Here is a 17,968-nt window from a genome sequence, read left to right as displayed (position 1 = left end):
GGGTGGGAGGGGGGCGCGGGGGGGGGGCGGTGGCGCCGCCCCGCCTCCCTGCCCGCAGGTGCGCCCCCGCCCCCCGCCGCCGGGCAGGGACACGCGCACACCGGCCCCGCCCCGGCCCCGCCCCGCGGGCTCATTTACATGCGGCCGCGGCCCCGCCCGGGGCGGCTAAAGCGACGTGTCCTTGTCCCCCGTGGGCAGCCCCGGCGCGTGCAGCTGCGGATCTCCAGGTAAGTGGTGGTGGGGGGGTCCCGGTGGGGCCGAGGGGAGAGGAGCGAGCGGCGGGTCCTGGTGGGGTCGGGGTGAGGGGGCGGAAACGTGGGGGGGGGCCGCCCACGTGGTGGGACTGGGGGCTGTGGCAGGCCCGGGCCACTGTCGACCTCTGACCGCGGACAGCTGCCCCATGTCCGCAGCGGTTCTGGCCCCAGTGTCTTCCCTGCATGTGTGACATCCAGCGGGCCGCGGGTCCGGGAGGTGGCTGGAGCGGGCGCCTGTCCATCAGGGCAGATGGGAGGCACGGCAACCTCAGGCAGACCCTGCGCTGAGCTAGCGTCCCGCCACGTCCCTGGGTGGTCTGAGAAAAGTGTTGAAGGCCACCGAGGCTCAGGGGGCAGGGAGGAGCGGGGGGCCAGGGAAAGGTCCCCGGATCAGCCCATGTCCAGTTGAGAGGGGGCACCAGAGAAAAGTCGGAGGGGATCACCTTGAGGTCAAACAGGAATGGGGTGGGGGTTCGGCTCAGGGCTTCCGTGTGTGAGGGGGAAAGGGCCTGGGGTCACTGTGCACCAAGTGGTCAGCTGCCACTGGGCAGTGAGGGGGCTGCCGGGCACAGCTGCCCTGAGTGTCCACGGGGCGTCCTAAGCATCCACCAGCCTGCCGTGTGACCACAGGGTGGCCTGTGTTCTGGATTTCAGTTCCGAGGGCCTCCCTGAGAGCCACCCCCCGCGGAGACAACTAGCCTGGAGCCATGAAGACCAAGAACCGGCCCCCCAGGCGCCGGCTGCCCCTGCAGGACACGGAGGCCACCGCAGGGGAACGGACCCCGGACAGGCCCCAGCAGGGCTCGGGGCTGGAGCTGGCCAAGGGCCTGCGGAGCAGGGCGGCGCGGGCGGAGGGTGGGCGCCGGCGGCCGGGGCCCTCGGGGCCCGGCGGCCGGCGGGAGAGCAGCGTCCAGCGGCGGCTGGAGAGCAATGAGCGGGAGCGGCAGCGCATGCACAAGCTGAACAACGCGTTCCAGGCGCTGCGGGAGGTCATCCCGCACGTGCGGGCTGACAAGAAGCTCTCCAAGATCGAGACGCTCACGCTGGCCAAGAACTACATCAAGTCGCTGACCTCCACCATCCTGACTATGTCCAGCGGTCGCCTGCCAGGCCTGGACGGGCCGGGCCCCAAGCTCTACCAGCACTACCAGCAGCAGCAGGTGGCCGGGGGCGCGCTGGGGGCCACCGAGCCCCAGCCCGAGGGCCACCTGCAGAGGTACTCCACGCAGATCCACAGCTTCCGAGAGGGCTCCTAGCGCCTGGCCTGGGGGCCGGCGGCCGGGCCCGCTCCTCCCCGTCCTGCTGCCTCCGCGCCGAGAGCCCCAGCTTGGTGGTGACACCCCGCGTGGACGTGGGCCCCGGCGGCGGCTCCGTTTTCCCTGAACGCTCAGCTGCCCTCTGCGGAGCACGTCCTGGCCTCTAGGGGCCAAGACCCGTGAGTGGCCTGGTCCAGGCCATGGCTCTGGGCCACGTGAGGCCCAAAGCTCCACAGAGGTCCCAGGACCTGCTTTTTAATGGACTAGGGCCCCACTGGACAGGCCTTTGTAACTAAATTCTCTTCACTCCCAACTCCCTCCTGAGGCAAGGCGAGATTCCAGGAAAAGGTCAGCCTGGGTAAGTCTCCCCAGTAACTGCGGAGGCCCAGGCCCCAGAAGGGTCCTCCTCCAGCCTGCGATGTAGCCTCCTCGTTCGGGGTAAACTGAGGCACAGAGCGAGCAGAGCCCACGGCCACGGAGTGTGGCTAAGCAGACATGATTGATGCGTGTAATTCAGCATGTGTCAGATAGAAACCCCCAAACCCCTAGAAATACTAATCCGATTACCTCAAATTAATTCTAAAGAGACCTTGGCGGGAAGAGCGGCTCGGACCTTTTCCTACCTCCGCCTGGGTGGGGGGCTCCTGACTGTGGAGGGGAACGCGGCCTGGCGCTGCGGGGCCGGAGTCAGGTCCGGGAGGGAGGCTGGGAGTCGCTGCCTCCCTCTGCGTCCCACCCATCATACTGGTCACTGCCGGGGTCATGTCAGTGGCAGAGGACGGTCTGACAGACCTTCCGGGTGTTCTTGGGCCCTGCTTGGAGCCGGGGGCCCGGCAGGGCTCCTCCGTGGGAAGGAGGCTGGGTTGGCAGGAGCTGCCCTCCCCCACCCGGTGCTGCTCCCTCGGGGCAGGCCCGGGCAGTTCGCCAGGTCCCTGGCTGCCTCGGGCCAAGCTTCCTTCTGTGGCGACAGGCTTGGCGACTTCGCTCTCAACGCCCCCTGGCATCTCTCCTCCCTCATCCCTGTGCCTCAGGCAGGAACCCCAGTGACAGGGGCCGTGGGGAGGGTAGGGGTGGCCTGGCACCTGAGGCCAGAGCTGTCCCCGAGGCGCCGGGGGGCCAAGCCCCTCCTGGGTGGGAGCCCGAGCAGCGCGGGAGCAGGGCTGCCCCAGCGGAGGGCCGCCTCCCGCCCTCCCAACGCCGGTGGTCCCAGCCCCAGCCGCTTAATCCACTGCCAGGCTTGGCGTCAGCAGCAAGGCCGGCAGAGAGCCGAACAGCCATTAGCCGCATCGGTCCTCACTTTCCAGGTCAGGCACTGGCTGGACCCTCCGCGGGCCGCATGCCAGGCCCTCCGGAGGGTGGCCCTGGGAGGCCTGGTCTGGCCGCAGCCATCCTTCAGCATGGTCGGGTGGGGACCCAGGTGCTCCTGGCCTGCCCCTCGGAGGCGGCCACTCGGGAAAGTCCGTGGTCAGGACATCCTGCCCATGGGAGCCGAGGTCGGGGGCCGCTGGGAGCTCGGGACCGATGGGGCCCGTGCTCCCCGTGGGTGCCCTGCTGGCCGGGACCCAGCGCAAGGCCTGCAGAGCTCAGTGCACCCCCGAACTGGCTGAAGGAACCGACAGACTGAGCTGAGGGCACTGGGGGGGGGCGGCGCCCAGCAGAGGCTCGGTCCGGGAGACCGTGCCCGATGACCAGGGGTGGTGTGAGGGTCTGTGGGTCACCACCTTGCGGATGGCAGCTTTCAGAGCTCCTTCTGTCCCAAACTGGCACCTGCATCCACTCTGCTTCCCAGAGGGTGACCTGGGCCCAGATGTCTGGTCCTTCTTCCCCTGTGGCCTCATCACAAAAGACCCTTAAAGGTCCCAGTCGAGCTTTGGGGTGTTAAATATGGGGGGCAGGGGAGGGGAAAGGTCTGGTGACGGGCCAGTGAGGCCTGCTGCTGGGTCTGCTCCCTCGGCCTTTGTCTTGGGCCCTCCTGCCCTGCAAGGGCGCCCAAAGCCAGCGACCCCCTAGCCCTGGGCCTCACACCGACCTGCCGACCAGACCTGCTGCATGAGCTCTGGCGGCCGAGATCCCCGCGGACTGGAGCCGAGAAACCAGAACTGCGACTTCTCTGTGTGGGAAAACCTACCCGGAACTGAATGGCCAGTGCCCCTGCTGTAATTGTGGTAAAAATGTTTCTTAAGTGACCCAAATCTGCTTTGATTTCTCCTAATGGTCCCTTCAGAGTACTAATGAAACCAATGCTGTGTCATAAAACAAAATTAAAAGATTCTACCACGACTGCTACTGTGGCCCCGGGCTGGACACTCATGGGGAACTGTGCGTTTTCATCACAAGGTAGCAATAAAAAAACTGGCACGTCCTTTGCACCCCGGCGTGAGTTTTTATTGACTAAAGCATCCAAAGAATCGAGATGGTTCAGTGGTGCTGAGCTGGAAGACGGTGGGCGCTCAGCAGCGAGGACACAGTGGCCCAGCCACGGACAGCAAGTCACCGCGGAATGGCAGGTCACTGCTGTAGAAGAAACCCGCAGGGCCCATCTGGAGACAACCTGACAGGTGTGAACACCCACGACAGTGTCTCCAGCCCACACTCGCACCTCCCGGTCGCACCTCCACAATTCCCGGCAAACGTAGAGACCCTCAGCCCCCTCCAGTGCCCCGCAGGAGGGGGCGTCGGAGGAGACCTCCTTTGAGTCACCGTCTGCGGACAAGCCCCACCCTGACCCCTCCTGATGGGAATTCCAGGGAAGGCTGGAGTCCGTTCGTTTTGTCCCCAAATGAGCGAGGCCACCTTGGGCTCCCACACCCTCCAGGCAAAGTGTCTGTTTGCAGGAAGCACATTTGAGGCTTCACCAAAGGGGGCCGTAATCACTTAAGCAGCAGCAGAGAAGAGGCGCCTGGCTGGCTCAGTTGGTACAGCCTGCGACTCTTGATCTCAGGGTTGTGGGTTTGAGCCCCATGATGGACGTAGAGGTACTTAAAAGTAAAATCTTAAAAAAAAAAAAAAAAAAAAAAAAGGCAGAGAAGCTGCAGGATGGGAGGTGCCTTCCTACCGGCCTGGAGAGAGGGCTCCTGCCCTGGCGTGTAGGGCTTGGGGCTGCGGCCGGCACACCCCAGGTCCCCACGGCCCCTACCGCCTGATCAGACAGGGGGGCGGGGTAGGGGAGGCTGGCTGGGGTGAATGCCAGCAAGTTCTGCAGGCAGACAACTTCTCCCAGCCCTGCCGGGGGCTTGTGCCCACCCAGGAGAAAGACACCCCTCCCCAGCCTTTCCTTCCAAGCTGCCAACTCTCGCTTAACTTCTGAAATTAAATCGTATTCTCGCGTCTGGCTCTGAGAGCGCATCCCAGAACAGCGCAGAGTGGCCCTGAGCCCCACAGCCATTTTCTTTGTGGGGGGGGGGCAGAGGGAGGGCGTACCCCATCTGTTTGGGGACACTGGGGGTTTTGTGGAATTGGCTTCCCTGGGGTAGCATTCCTGGACGGCTCCAGGTTCCCGTTCTGGAAGGGCGGGAGGCAGAGTGGGGAGGAACAGGTGGGAAAGGCTGGGGTGAAGGAGCCCCCAGCCCGCTCCGTGGCCCTCCTTGCAGACAGGGACACGTGTGAGAGCATCCACAAAGCTTCACATTTCTGGGCTGGTTCAGCCAGTGCCTCTCAAGTGGCCGTGACCTGAGGCCAGGTTCCCTCCAGGATCCACATTTAAGAATGGCTCAGACGTATCAACCTTGATCCTTCACACCTGCATGAAACCTGCTTCAGGTGGGCGGGGGAGGTGGCCTCAGCAGCAGACGGGGCCGCGGGCCTCGTGCGGGGCTCCGGCCACCCTCGAGGGCGTGCTGGGGAGGCCCGGCTCCCCACTCCACCCAGTGGCTGTCTCCTGGGACCTGCTCCTGAGGGCTCTGGTGGCATTGGCCCGGACGGTGATGTGATCCCAGCCCCCCTGGAAGGAGAGAGCCTCGTCACCCGTGGCTGCCAGGGTCAAGGGGAGAGACCATGCTTCCAGACTGCAGGAGATCAAGGACCCCCGAGGGGCTGTCTGGGGCCTCCCACCCACCCATGGTGACCACGCCGCCCTGGGGCCAGGTAAGCCGCCCCGCATAGGCCTTGCTCACCCCGATGCCGTAGTCCCAGCCCTGGCCCTTGGGCTGTCGGGGCTGCACGCCGGTGCGATGGCACACGGTTCCCCGGCTCAGGCTGTGGCTCCCCGGGACCTTGTTGGCGATAATCCAGACCTGGAACACAGACCCGGTGAGGGCCCAGCCCCCAGCTCCGGTAGGACCGTGGGGATGGCAGCGGGGAGACCAGAGCGGGAACCTGGAGCACCCCAAGCCCCCAGAGCAAGCATCCGCTTTCGGCCCCTGCCCCGTACCCGCCCCCCGGGCACCCAGACCTGGTCCAGGGGCCCCACGGACACTCGGCACACGTTGTTGGACACGTGCTCCCAGCTGGAGCCCTGCGGGTAGCTGGGCGTCACCCCCTGGCGATACCACAGGTTCCCTGGAGAGAGAAGGGCCCAGAGTGTTGGGACCCACTTCGGGGTCTGGCCATGGAGACAGAGGCGGCTGTCCCCACACTTGCTGGGGCTCCTGCCGACCCAGGAAGAGAAAAGCCGGGGCCGGAGCCAGCTCTCCGCTCTCCACGCCGGACTCCACCTGAGCCTCAGGATCGCCCTGCTGGGCTGGGCTGGTACCGTCGTGCTCTCTACGCATGAGAAACGGAGGACAAGGAATTCTTTAAACAAATACAGAGAACAGGGTCTGGACTCAGAGCCCTGGTTCCAGTCCCAACTCTGCCCTTTTCCCGGCCTTGCTCGTCGCAACGACAGCCGGAAAGCACACAAGGGAACTGGCGAGAGCCCTGCCCGCGCGGCACAGGCGGCTGACCTCCGCCAGCCCCAGGCTGCCCAGGGGGCAGAGCTGCCGCCCCCCGGCCCGCACAGCTGGGGACAGGGACCGGGCCTGGTGAGGGTCTCGTCCCACTATAGGGTGCTCAGGGACGTTCTAGTCTCCCCTGGTGACCACTGAGGATCAGAGACAACTTGCCGTTTTCGTCCAAGGCGTAAACCGACGTCTGCCCCACGGACACCTGCTTCAGTCTCTGCTTGGGAGGGGACGGGATGTGGTACCAGCAGTCGCCTGCGGCACAAGGTCGGACTCAGGGTGCGGCCCGGCGACCCCAAACCTGCCACCCCATGTGCTCGTGGACCACGTGGCCTCCCCTGCGGCTCGCAGGCTTGAGGCAGGTATGGCCGGCCTCTGTCCCCAGGACAGCCGGGCCACACACACGTGACAGGGCCCGGTGTGAGCTGAGGGCCAAGCAGAGCAAAACCCCCAACACCCCACCTCGCCCAGGGCCCTCAGAGGCTGGGGCGGGTTCCAGACGGTGGGGTCCAATGGGACGATCTCGGAACAGAGACACCAAGGTGCTCAGCCTGGCACGTGGTGGACAGCCCGTCTTGGGGCCACCACGCACCACCACTGCCACGTGGCCCGTCCCCGTGTGGAGGGCAGCAACGTGTAAGCCACCACCCGTCTGTCTGGACCTCCGCCATCCAGCCAAGAACAAGCCAGCATGGCCTGCATGCCCAGAGGGTTGTAGAGCCGTCAGGAGGCCATGCAGGGCCACCCCGGGAGGGCGCCCCGAACGGCAGGACGTGCGAAGTGCCCACAACCAGCGATGCCCTGCGCTGGAGGCCAAGGCTAGTGAAGGGCGGCTGCGAGGGACCGCCCCGTCACCGGGATGACCGCCCCCCAGTTGGTCCCAGAGGTCCCAGCAGGAGGGGGCGAGGCCTCTGGGGCGTCCTGGCTTGGCCCCCGTGCCTGGTCCACAGGCAGCACTGGCCCCACGCTTGTCCAGCTGAACTGAACGTGAAGAGAACCGTCTTCCTTCCTCCAGAAGCAGAAGCACGTGCAGCCTCGCTCTGACCAGCCCCGGCCGCCCCCTGTCCCCACTCACAACTGGCGGGGACCCTCCTCGAGAGGTAGCACTCACCAGCCGGCTGCGCGGGGGACACGGAGCCTCGGTAAAAGGCAGAGCCGTCCCTGGCCACGGCCCACACCTGGTGGCAGGCCCCAATGGAGACGGAAGTGAAGGGCTGGTCGGTGCCCACGTGCAGCCAGGAGGAGCCCTGGGGATGGAAGCCAGGGTGGACACTGAGGCTGCCGGGGTCCAGCCTCTGCCCCTCCCCCCCGCCCAAGGTCCCAGGAGCTAGTGACCCCCTCGGGCCACCTATAGTGTCCACCTGCCCCAGGGACTGTCCTGGGCAGGCCCCGGGAGGCCTGAGCCCAGCTGGACTTCAGTCCAGAGTTCACCTTTGGGAAGAATCTGCCAGAACCCCAGGAGGGCCCAAGGGCTGACAGGTGGGCAGGCCCAGTGGCCCTTCGGAGGCAGGGTGCTCACCGCGGGGTTGAGCTCTGACACACCCAGGCGGCACAGCACGTCCCCCTTGTCGCTGACGGCCCAGAGGGCGATGCTGTGCCCACTTCTGTCGGTACTTGGGCTCTCTGGGATGATGGACACGTCCCCAAGGGCGATAGGGGCCACCTCCAGCCAGGGCCCACTGGTCACCAGCTTACATTTTCTGCACAGTGCAAGAGAGCAGAACCCAGGGGTCTGATGCTATGGCAGGCCACCTGCTCTAGACGTGTAGGCAGGAGGCTGCAGGTGGTTGCAGTGGGCCACCCTTCAGCCCACACGGCCTCCGCGAGCCTGGGGGGGAGGGCCAGGACCACCCCCAGCACCTAAGTGGGCACCCCTTTCTGATGGTCAGGAATGAGGGGCCTGGAGCGGCGGCCCCACCCTGCCCTGCCCCAAGCCAGGCCTCCCATCCCGACCTGCCTGTCCTGCTCAGAGCAGAGCCTGCCAGTGACATTTCTCTTATTTGTTCTTGAAAACAAACTTCAGAAACCAGAGAGCGTTGGGAGCCCAAGGGCACTTCCTGGGCTGACATTTACTTTGATTCTGTTTCCCTCCCACCTCTCTTTCTGCTTTGCTTCCGTGCAGACTGGCCCGGGAGGGCCCTGTGGGAGGGGCAGGCTCACAGCCCCGTTACCATGTCACTCCCATCTTTACCTGGCCCAGCACCTTCTCCTGACAAAATCCTTCATGGTTTTGTACCCATGGTATGAGCTGCAAAAGAAAGAAACCAAAATCAAGACCACTTTGCGGAAGTTTCCGGAAAGGGACCCTGTGTGCATTCTTTCTCCACTTGTTAAGGGCAGAGCCTCCGTGTGAGCCACAGAGTGGGCTCCTCAGGCAGCAGGGGTCACAGGGCACAAGGCTTGCCTGGCCGGCGTCTCTGGGGCTCAGGTCTCCCCGGGGTCAGGGTCTCCGGGGGGCCAGGATGGGGAGGCTGCCAGACCAGGGGTTCTAGCTAGGGGGGCTCTGAGCCACCCCCCCCTCCCCCGCCACCAGGCCCATCAGAGCCCTTCCGGGGAACAGCTGAGCTGAGGCCCAGAGACAAGGGGAGGGTCAAGTCCAGGAGGCTTGGCTATGGCTGGAGGGGATGCCTGTGGGTTCACCCATCCGAGACACCTGCCTCATTCCCGGGCCTAGGGCCTGCTCAGAGGCCCTGGGTCGGGCTCCCACAGCTCTGTCTTCCACATGGATGTGATTTGTGCCCCGGGAAGGGCCTGCTGCCCACCAATGCCATGTGCCCACTGGCCACCAGGGCCTCCCGGCTTTGTGGACCTGTTACCCACTTTTCCCTTTGCTTCTCAGGACGGCGCTGGCCTCACTCCACACTTTGTTCAAGCTGCCTCTTCACCTGACACCTCCCTCCAGCGCCCGTGCCCATCACCCAGGCCCTGGCCCGAAGCGCCCCAAAGCCACCCCTGATCAAGCAGCCCAGGGCACCAGGTCCCTGGCTGCCCCCCCCCCCCAGAACCCTCCCCCAGTGCAGCAGGGACAGCAGCGGGGTGCTGAGGGAGCCATGGCAGTCCTCCTTGAGCCTGACGCTGAGCTAAGTATGGCAGGTGGGCGGGCCTGAGCTCAGCTCAGACTGGCTCCAAACCCTGCCGGCAGCCGAGGTGGCCACACTGGGGTCTGCTCCTCGGCCACACCCGAGGGCCTGCGGGGGCTGGAGCGACCGGGGACAGCAGGGCATGGGGCCAGGGTGCCGCCTGGCACGGGGCAAGGGCCCCTCCCCACGCAGAGATGCTTACGCAGGGAAGTCACTGGCGTACTGCCACCCCTCCTGGTCCGTGCCCCCGGGAACGCTGAAATCCACAGACCAGTCAGAAACCTGGAGGAGAGGCGGATCAGCATGGGCGGGCCCCAGCGCCAGACCCCGCCCCGCAGCCCGGAGCTCACCCAGGTCCACTGCAGGGATGGGGGCTTCGTGCCGGCCTTGGTGCACTCGTGCAGCCCCGAGGCGTCACTCCACATGTACCGGTCGGTGGGCAGACCCCTGCGGTGGACAACGGGGGTGGTGGTGGGGTGACTTGGAAGAGAGACGGGCCAGCACCAGCTGGTGACAGACATGAGCACCTGGGACACCGGCATCTCCAAAGGGGTTGAGGGGCAAAACCAGAACTGCCCCGGGGTGGGGACAGCAACCCGCTGACCGCCGTCACATGGGAGCCCGGGTGACCCCTGCGGCCAGGCCACCCGCCTGAGGCTGAGAGCCCACCTCTTCCCCTCTTACGGGTCGCTATGCCCCGCAAAGATGTTGAAGCCTTATCCCCAGTACCCGTGTGACCTTACTTGGAAAGAAGGTCTTTGCAGGTGATCAAGTCAGAATGGGGTCCTTAGGGTGTGCCCTAAACCAATACGACAGTGTCCTTGCTGAGTTCAAATTTCCCAAATAAGGAAAGTGATGTGAAGACGGGAGGGACGTTGCCACAAACCAAGGGACAGCTGACGCCTCCAGGAGAGAGGCTGGGAGCGGACTGTCCCTCACAGCCCTCAGAGCGAAGTGGCCCTGCCCACACCTTGGTTCTAGACGCCCCAACCTCAAGATGGGGAGAGAATGAACGTCCATCGTTTAAGATTGCCCAGTGCATGGTGCTTGGTGACAGGAGCCGAGCCAACCCAGACACAGAGCGACAGGCCCCACATGATGGTGTCGGGCAGGTGGCCATGAGGCTCAGGTGGCAGGAGCCATGGCCCTCGGTGTGCACACTCTGAGGGGACCAGAGAGCATGCGGCTGCCCTGTCCCTCTTCCGAAGGACTGAGGAGGAAGCAGGGACGCAAGCAGGTCAGCATTCTGCAGGGACGCTACACACAGCCACGCAGAGGTCTCTGGGACATCCTCTGGCACCGTGTTTCAACTGCCTCAGCAAAACTCAAACCCTAATTTACTGGCGTGAACGGAGAAACCCACAAATATTTACACACAAGGAAATCCCGCAAGCCGCGAGTGCGACACTGAACGGTCATGAACGATCTCCCCGTCTGAGACAGAGCGGAGCTTAGATGAGCCGGATGGCCCTCGGGGACCCCACGGTGAGGCCATCACAGACCACCTTCGTGTTCCCGTCGAGACCGTGGCCTGGGCCGGGCAGGCCCCTGACTGGCGCCCGAGCCGCTCACCTGCTGGAGTAGCCCGTGACGGGGTTCCAGCGCTGGTTCTCGTAGATGTAGACGCACTTCACGTCCGACTGCGTGTAGATGTTACTGGTGCTGCTGGCCAGGCCTGGGGGGAGAGGAGGCTGCCGGCTGGGGGCTCAGGCTTCCGTTCGAAGCCCTGAAGGCCACAGAGGGTAGGCGGGGAGGGCCAGCAGAGAGGGGTTCATGGGCCTGGCTTGGGGTTCTCGCTGCGTGATTATTCTGCTCCTCCATGAGCAGACCTACAGCGCATTACATCTCCTGTCCACGCCACCTCGAGCTCCTGTGTCTCACACCCTGTTCTTGGCTGCCCCTCTTCCCTCCCTGTCTTCCTACTGACCAGGCATCAGGCAGGTGGGGGGGGGGGGCGCCCACCAGCTCCATCCTTATTAACACTCACATAACGTCCACCAGCCCCAATCTCCTCACATTTGTAAAATGGGGACAAACGTAATTCCTGCCTCACAAATGAGGAAGATGTGCAGTTCCCATGGTCTTAGGGGACCACACCTGGTTCTCCAGGATTGGCCGTCCCTCACTGTAGGGCATGTGGGCTGTGGCTTGGAACTTTCCACTCCAGAGTCTGTTTCTGCCTGCATTTCCCAGGAGGAGACACAGGACCTTGCTTCCCAGAACTTGGGGAGTCAACAGGGGTTCGGCAAGGTCTCATCCCCTAAGGCATGACCCACCTATTCAAGGGCTAGAATTCAGGCCTGGGAATCAGGAGACCCAGGTCTTGGGGCCACCCCAATGTGCCCTGAGGCACCATCTGTGAAGTGAGGGGCGGGACACAGTGGGAGGCTCTGGCAGCTGCCTTTCTAGAACCTGCAAGGCCCCCAGCTCAGCTGCGGGTGCCCAGGAAGGCGCACTGGAGGCCAGGCCTGGTCTCTGGGCTCTCACACCTGGAGGGTTGGCCCCGGGACCATCCTCCGTGGAGGCTGGCTGTGGTGACGGTCACCTGTCAGCCGCTGTCAGCTCAGAGTCAACCCTGGGACAGTGGCTCCGGAGTGGGGCAGGGAAGCCAGGTGGGTTTAGAGGAGGGACTGGCCCGGGGAAGGTTGTGGGCAGGGCTCGGGGAGCTGGTCCTGCCAGCCTCCATGTCCAGGCCGCTCTCACCTTGGAAGCAGCCTCCGCCGTAGCCGCCGGTGTAGACCCAGGCCGTGTGGTCATAGCCGATGCCCCACACCACACCCCGGCCATTGGCCTCCACCACCCGCAGGTGGCCTCCCATCTGCCGCCAGAACCTGGAGCGAGCGGAGAGGGGTCACGGAGACGCGCGCCCCGGCACACCTTGCCAGTCTTCTACCCCTGCAGCACTTTTGGCTCACTGGCCTCCCTTGAACATCCAGTTTTGACTCCTCTTCGGTCTCAGATTGGTGGGCTGTATTAAGGACGGTGGCACCTGCCTGGCTTCCCATCCGGCAGTGATCGGAGCTAACACGACCCCAGGATGGGTGCAGGAGACTCAGGGTCTGCGGGTGAGGGGTCGAGCCAGCAGCCCCCGTTCCTCATGGCCCCCGGGGGTCTGGGCCGGGCATGTGGGGGCAGAAGGCAGGGCCATCCTCATCTGGATGGGCCATGACTCGGGCCAGCACACTGCGGGGCCACAGCACAGCCTCCCAGGTGTGCAGAGTGCAGGGTCCTGCCCACTGTCCCCGGAGGCCGTGTGACTTGTCCATCCGGGTGCTGGACACCCAGGGCCTCCAAGAATGGACGAATGAAGGGTGGACACATGCATCCACTCTCCCCTCCTGAGTGGGGCCTCCCGGTCTCACCTACGTTCCCCCTTATCCTCAGGGGCTCAGGGGGACCTAGGGGAAACCCTGGGTCAGAACTGGGAGCATTGTGTCCCCTCCTGGGTCCCCATCTGCCTTCCCACACTAACTGCCAGATGCCCCAGAACGGGGCTACCAGCGCCCCCTGCGGGCGACCTCATTCTATCCCCTGCCACCTACAGAGCCACCCCCACCTTGCCCCCCAACACACGGCACCTACGCAATGGCACCTATGTGCCTGAGCCCTGCCAGGCTTCTGGTCCCCCTTGGGGTCCTCCAACAGGCCCAGGAAGACTCAAGCCCTGGGAACCAGCCGGCCATTCCTGTGGCTGGCCAGTGGGCAGCGGGGCCCTTCCTTCTAGAACCCCCGCCTCTGGCTGCCCTGGGCTAGTCCGGGGCAGAGCTGACTCACATCTGGTCGCAGGGCAGCATGTGCTCGGAGGCCTCCAGGTCCGGGCTGGGCTCGCTTACAAAGATGTCCCCCTTGCACGTGATGGACCAGATGGCCTGTGGGGAGGGGCGGCCGTGGACCCTCCGGCTCTCACAGCAGGACAGGTTGAGCAGGGCGAGCTGGCGTGGGGAAAGGGCCGGTCAGCGCTGGGAAGGGGCAGGCAGAGGCCGAGGCCGGGGGGCGGGCCCAGGACCACTGCCCTCGGAGCCCAGCCCGTCGGTCATGCGCGCTCACCCAGTCATTCATGTCCTGCTCGGTGGCAGCGGCCAGATGCACAGGCCACCTCTGCCGCGTCCTCTCGGACGTGTAGAGGGCGAAGGAGTGCTTGGTCTCATTGAGCACGGGGACCAACACCGTCACCTCGTTGAGGAACACGTGGATGTACTGTTTATGGAGGGCGGAGGGCAGGGCTGTCACCGGGGCAGAGGGGGGACCCGGGGGGCTGGGGGCAGAGCGGGCCTCTGGGTGGAGCCCCTGCCGTGGTGGTGGTACAGGGATGGCCTGGGACGCCCTGGTTCCAGAGACCCAGTACCAGGGGTCCCCGGGGCCTGTGGGTTCGAGTGGTGGGCTCTGGGGCCACGCGTGCTCAGCAGGGAAGCCTAGTTCATGAGCACGTGCCTTCGTGACATTCTTGATGTCGACAAGAGCACTCGAGAACCCAACTGACTGGGTTTGAACCCCAGCGCTGGGAGGGCGGAGGGGCTTTAAGTCCCTGAGCTGAAACCCCAGTGACTGTCAGCGGCTCCGTGAGGAGAGGGCTCGCCGACGCTGCAGCAGGGGACTCCATGCACCTGCCGGCCGCTGACCCAGCACCAGACACGGTCCCCGACTGAGCACCTGGGGGCCCCCTCCCCCGGGAGCCCCCCACACACCTTCTTCTCCTCGTGGACCACATAGTAGATGAAGAGGATGCTGTCCCGAGCCCCGTCGAGCCCCGTGAACTGCTCCAGGGCCACGCGGACGTCCACCCACTTGTGGGGCTTCCAGTCACACCACCACTGCAGGGCCCCTGTCTTCACCCACACCGACTGCGGCACAGGCCCCAAGGGCACAGGGCAGAGTCACAGGCAGGCCCCTGGGGCCCCGGACTCTGGCCCCGTGCGTACCCAGCTCCCAGCTCCCTAACTTCCCCCTAATGACCAAGGTAGCACTATCATACACCCCAAGTGAGTGTTGTCTCTGCACACCCTCCTAATTCTCAAATAGCCTGTGGGGTCGGCACTCTTACCCCATGCTCGAGATGGGGAAACTGAGGCTCGGGGAGGTTCTGTGCCTGACCCAATGTCACTGAGGGAGCCAGTGGCAAAGCTGGGGCCCACAGCTGGTCTGCCTGTGTCTGGAGGCCCGACGCGTAGCCCCCGACGAGATGCTCCCAGACCAGCAGCCGAGGCCTAGGGAGCCATGTGCTTGGCGTAACTTCGGCCTCCCACCCTGACTGCGGGCCTCCAGGGCCTGGGCTCTGCCTGAGGGGCTCCAGGCCAGCCCTCAACCCCGTCCTCACTCGTCTCAAACGCCACACCCCCTTGGCTCTTGGGGTTCCTTCCGGGGGGGGAAGGGGACGACAGCCCTCCCCTGTCCACGCCTCCCACTGAGGCTGGTATCTGGGTCCCCAGGGCCGAGGCTGTGCCTAGAGCACAATGGGGCCTGAGTTCTTCTGGATGGATGAGTCCGGGACTGGACTCCCGTCTTTATCCCTGAATCTATGGGGCCTGGAAGGGACGCCTTCACCTCTGAGCTGGGCGGACAGAGGAATGGATGCCTGTCGGTCTCCTCCACCTCCCCTTCGGGACAGTATACCGTGGGCGCTCAGCGCGTGCCAGCTGAAGGATGGTGCCTCCGGGAACTGCCCACCTGCTCCACGGCCTGCTCGTAGTGCCGGAAGTGCTCCAGCTCCCGCTTGGTCCTTTCCGTGAGCTGCTGGAAGATCTGCTTCCGCCAGGCAGCAGTCTGCGCCGGCATGATGGACAAGGAGAGCGTCTGCACCGGGGGGGACAGGCCTGCAGGCCAGTGGAGCCTCAGGGCCAGGCGCCCAGCCCACCCACAGCTGGGCAGCTGGCCAGGGCTCTTTCCTCTGCTACCCCCCACAAGGAGCACCCTCTGGGGTGCTGGGCCCTCGGACACCTGTGCTTACCCGACTGGACGGTGAACCACTTGAGGACAGCGTGAGCCTCGACGGCACAGCCTCCTCCTGACACCCAGGCCCACAGCGGGTGGTCATCGGCCCCATAGGGTTCCTCCAAGCCCAGTGGGAGGAGCCCCAGCGAGGAGAGGCCGGTGGTCTCTGGAAAGCTAACAGCTGAGTGGCTGGGTGCTCTCTTGGGCTCCTTCAGGTCAATATTGGTCCAGGGCAGTTCGGCCGGGGTGGAGGCCGCGCCAGGGCGAGGCTCGGGCCCAGGAGTCTGAGTGGCCGGGCCAGCAACCTCCACGGCAAGCTCTGGGGTCCTGCCGGTGCCTGAGGCCAAGCTGTCCCTGGGGTTCCTGGGACCGTCCACAGACTCTGCAGGGACAGGCTGGTCAGGCCCCGGTCTGTCGGCTTCCAAAGAGGCGTCCGTGTCGCTCGGTGCACAGGACTCACCACTGCCCCTTACCTCGTCGCCAAAGAAGCAGCCAGCACTGGGGACAAGAGGGGCAGACCCGTGACCCCTTCAAGAGAAGGACACGTGCTGCTGTGGGCAGGCCTGGCTCGTCCGTTGTGACCCCAGACAAGCCACAGCCACGCCGTGTCACACACACACGGATAGCTACCTCCCGGGGAGCTGGACAGCCCAGTCTCACCCCAGGCTGATCATATCACTTATCTGGGGGTGGAAATCTGGTGGTATTATTATTGGCAAAATACATGATAGAATATTTACCATCTCAAATGATGTGGCATTTAAATACACCCACGAGGTTGTGCAACGACCACCACTACCTCGTTCCAGAACTTTGTCGTCACCCCCACGTGGAAACCCTGACCTCATTAAGGAGCCACTCTCCATACCCACCCCCACTTCCCCACCCCCCGGCCTCCACTAATCGGCTTTCTATCCCTATGGATTTGCCTCTTCTGGACATGGCATATAAACGGCATCGCGTGACATTCAGTCTTGTGACTGGCTTCTCTCGCTTCGTATGATGAGGTCAAGGTTCACCCACGCTGTAGCGTGACTCAGTACCTCCTTTTGTTGCTGAAGAATATTCTGCTGTATGGATACTCCACGTTTCATTTATTCATCTGCGGATGGACATCTGAGTTGTTTGTACCTTTTGGCTACTGTGAATAACGCTTCTATAAACATTCACATACGAATTTTTGTTTCGACATCTGTTTTCCGTTCTTTTGGGTATGGATCTAGGGGTGCGAGTGCTGGGTCACGGGGTCGCTCTATCTTTAACTTCTTGAGCAACTCCAAGACAGTTTCCCACAGCGGCCGCCCTGTTTACCTTCCCACCAGCACTGCACAGGGGTCCCAATCTCTCCCCATCTTGTCAACACTTGGTATCGCCTTTCTTTTTGACTTCAGTTCTCCCGGTGGGTGTGAAGTGGTATCTCGTTTGTGGTTTTGGTTTGTATTTCCCTCGTGACTAATGACGCCGAGCGTCTTTCCATTTGTTTGTCGGCCATTTGCGCATCTACTTGGGAGAAACGTCTATTCCAGTCCTTTGCCCTTTTTAAACTGAGTTGTCTTGTTGTTAGTCGTAAGAGCTCTTTATGTATTCTAGATACTGGACCCTTGTCAAACATGTGATTCGCAAATATTTCCTCCCATTCTGTGGATTGTCTTTTCCTTTTCCTGATGGCGTCCTTTGATGCACAAAAGTTTTTAATTTTGATCAAACTGTCTCTATTTTTCCTTTCATTTCCGGTGCTCCTGATGTCATATTTAAGAAGCCATTGCCAAGATTAAGGTTTGGCATCAGCAGTTTTGGAAGCTTCTCAGCTGATTCCAATATTTGAGTACTACCAGCTGAGAGCCTCAACCCTCAGGTAAATGAGGAAAGTCCAGCCCGGCCAACCTCCTGGGCCTCTGGGCGTCCGGTGCAGCAGAGTGAAGACCGCCATGTTTGCGGAGGCGAAGGGATATGGACCAGGGTCTGGCGAGGGCCCATGCTGCTGTGGAGCACTGTCCCGAGGGCCCCTGTGCCACAGGACTGGGCAGGTAAGCACCGTGGGCACTCGCGGTACAGAGCTGAGGTGATACCCTCCCCCTCCTCCCCGCGCCCCCCGCCGGCTGAGACCCTCAGTCCCCTGCCTGCAGTGGCCGCCAATGGGCACAGCCGGGACTCATCCACACTCTCTACACCCATGACTCTCAAGGCGTGGTCCTCAGAGCTGTTAGCAGCAGGCACACCTGGAACCACGCAAGTAACGCAAAATCTACCGAATGCAAAATTCTATGGAAACAGAAGCTCTGAGGCCGGGGCCTGGACGTCTGTGCGGGGACAAGCCCTCTGGGCGTTTCTGGTGCACGGCCAAGTTTGAGGCCCCCGTTCTAGACTAGAGAGACCCTCTGTCTTCTTCTCTGCTTTCCTTTGACAGAGGGGCCTTAGCATCCACCCCGCAGAGAAGCCTTTTCTCTCCCAGACCTTGAGACCTCAGAACCAGTGGGCCAGCCCTGTTCAGGGGCTGGGACGGACCCCCAGCTCCAACATGGACGGACATCCCAACCTCACCCACCTGCCACCTCCCACCCTGCCGCCAG

At 63.6% G+C, this 17,968-nt stretch overlaps 3 protein-coding genes across 10 annotated transcripts in view; 2 read left to right on the top strand and 1 right to left on the bottom strand.

The window, feature by feature from the left end:
• The first annotated feature begins 147 nt into the window (after positions 1 to 147).
• On the top strand, positions 148 to 3,872 carry BHLHA15 (basic helix-loop-helix family member a15). Its single transcript, XM_027610930.2, has 2 exons — positions 148 to 227; positions 909 to 3,872. The coding sequence occupies exon 2, from the start codon at positions 962 to 964 to the stop codon at positions 1,508 to 1,510; it is 549 nt and encodes a 182-aa protein (XP_027466731.1). The 5' UTR covers positions 148 to 227; positions 909 to 961; the 3' UTR covers positions 1,511 to 3,872.
• On the top strand, positions 1,524 to 3,872 carry LOC113932208. Its single transcript, XM_027610929.2, has one exon. It carries the CDS (start codon positions 2,029 to 2,031, stop codon positions 3,115 to 3,117), a length of 1,089 nt encoding a protein of 362 aa, XP_027466730.2. The 5' UTR covers positions 1,524 to 2,028; the 3' UTR covers positions 3,118 to 3,872.
• Positions 3,873 to 3,878: 6 nt separating this feature from the next.
• TECPR1 (tectonin beta-propeller repeat containing 1) overlaps positions 3,879 to 17,968 on the bottom strand; it is a 28,496-nt gene continuing 14,406 nt past the window's right edge. For 4 of the 8 annotated variants that reach the window (XM_027610922.2, XM_027610923.2, XM_027610920.2 and 1 more), the window contains exons 10-25: positions 15,415 to 15,926; positions 15,135 to 15,280; positions 14,156 to 14,311; positions 13,518 to 13,667; positions 13,245 to 13,402; positions 12,174 to 12,301; positions 11,043 to 11,145; positions 9,821 to 9,917; positions 9,673 to 9,752; positions 8,582 to 8,638; positions 7,910 to 8,090; positions 7,502 to 7,637; positions 6,553 to 6,645; positions 5,901 to 6,211; positions 5,623 to 5,742; positions 3,879 to 5,450 (exon numbers count right to left, since the gene is read on the bottom strand). In XM_027610922.2, the coding sequence (XP_027466723.2) occupies positions 5,289 to 5,450; positions 5,623 to 5,742; positions 5,901 to 6,211; positions 6,553 to 6,645; positions 7,502 to 7,637; positions 7,910 to 8,090; positions 8,582 to 8,638; positions 9,673 to 9,752; positions 9,821 to 9,917; positions 11,043 to 11,145; positions 12,174 to 12,301; positions 13,245 to 13,402; positions 13,518 to 13,667; positions 14,156 to 14,311; positions 15,135 to 15,280; positions 15,415 to 15,926 (2,590 nt within the window). In that variant the 3' untranslated portion in view covers positions 3,879 to 5,288. The remainder of the gene's footprint in view (positions 5,451 to 5,622; positions 5,743 to 5,900; positions 6,212 to 6,552; positions 6,646 to 7,501; positions 7,638 to 7,909; positions 8,091 to 8,581; positions 8,639 to 9,672; positions 9,753 to 9,820; positions 9,918 to 11,042; positions 11,146 to 12,173; positions 12,302 to 13,244; positions 13,403 to 13,517; positions 13,668 to 14,155; positions 14,312 to 15,134; positions 15,281 to 15,414; positions 15,927 to 17,968) is intronic. The other 4 variants (XM_035722155.1, XM_035722156.1, XM_035722153.1 and 1 more) reach the window with 4 other exon arrangements.

This window comes from Zalophus californianus, chromosome 10, assembly GCF_009762305.2.
Source record: "Zalophus californianus isolate mZalCal1 chromosome 10, mZalCal1.pri.v2, whole genome shotgun sequence".
Taxonomy (NCBI): Eukaryota; Metazoa; Chordata; class Mammalia; order Carnivora; family Otariidae; genus Zalophus; species Zalophus californianus.
The sequence above is the reverse complement of the archived record's forward strand: the minus strand, read 5'-3'. Positions and strand labels throughout refer to the sequence as shown.

Coding starts and splice junctions, on each gene's coding strand:
- BHLHA15 (XM_027610930.2), top strand. CDS start 962: ATGAAGACCAAGAACCGGCCCCCCAGGCGCCGGCTGCCCCTGCAGGAC.
- LOC113932208 (XM_027610929.2), top strand. CDS start 2,029: ATGTGTCAGATAGAAACCCCCAAACCCCTAGAAATACTAATCCGATTA.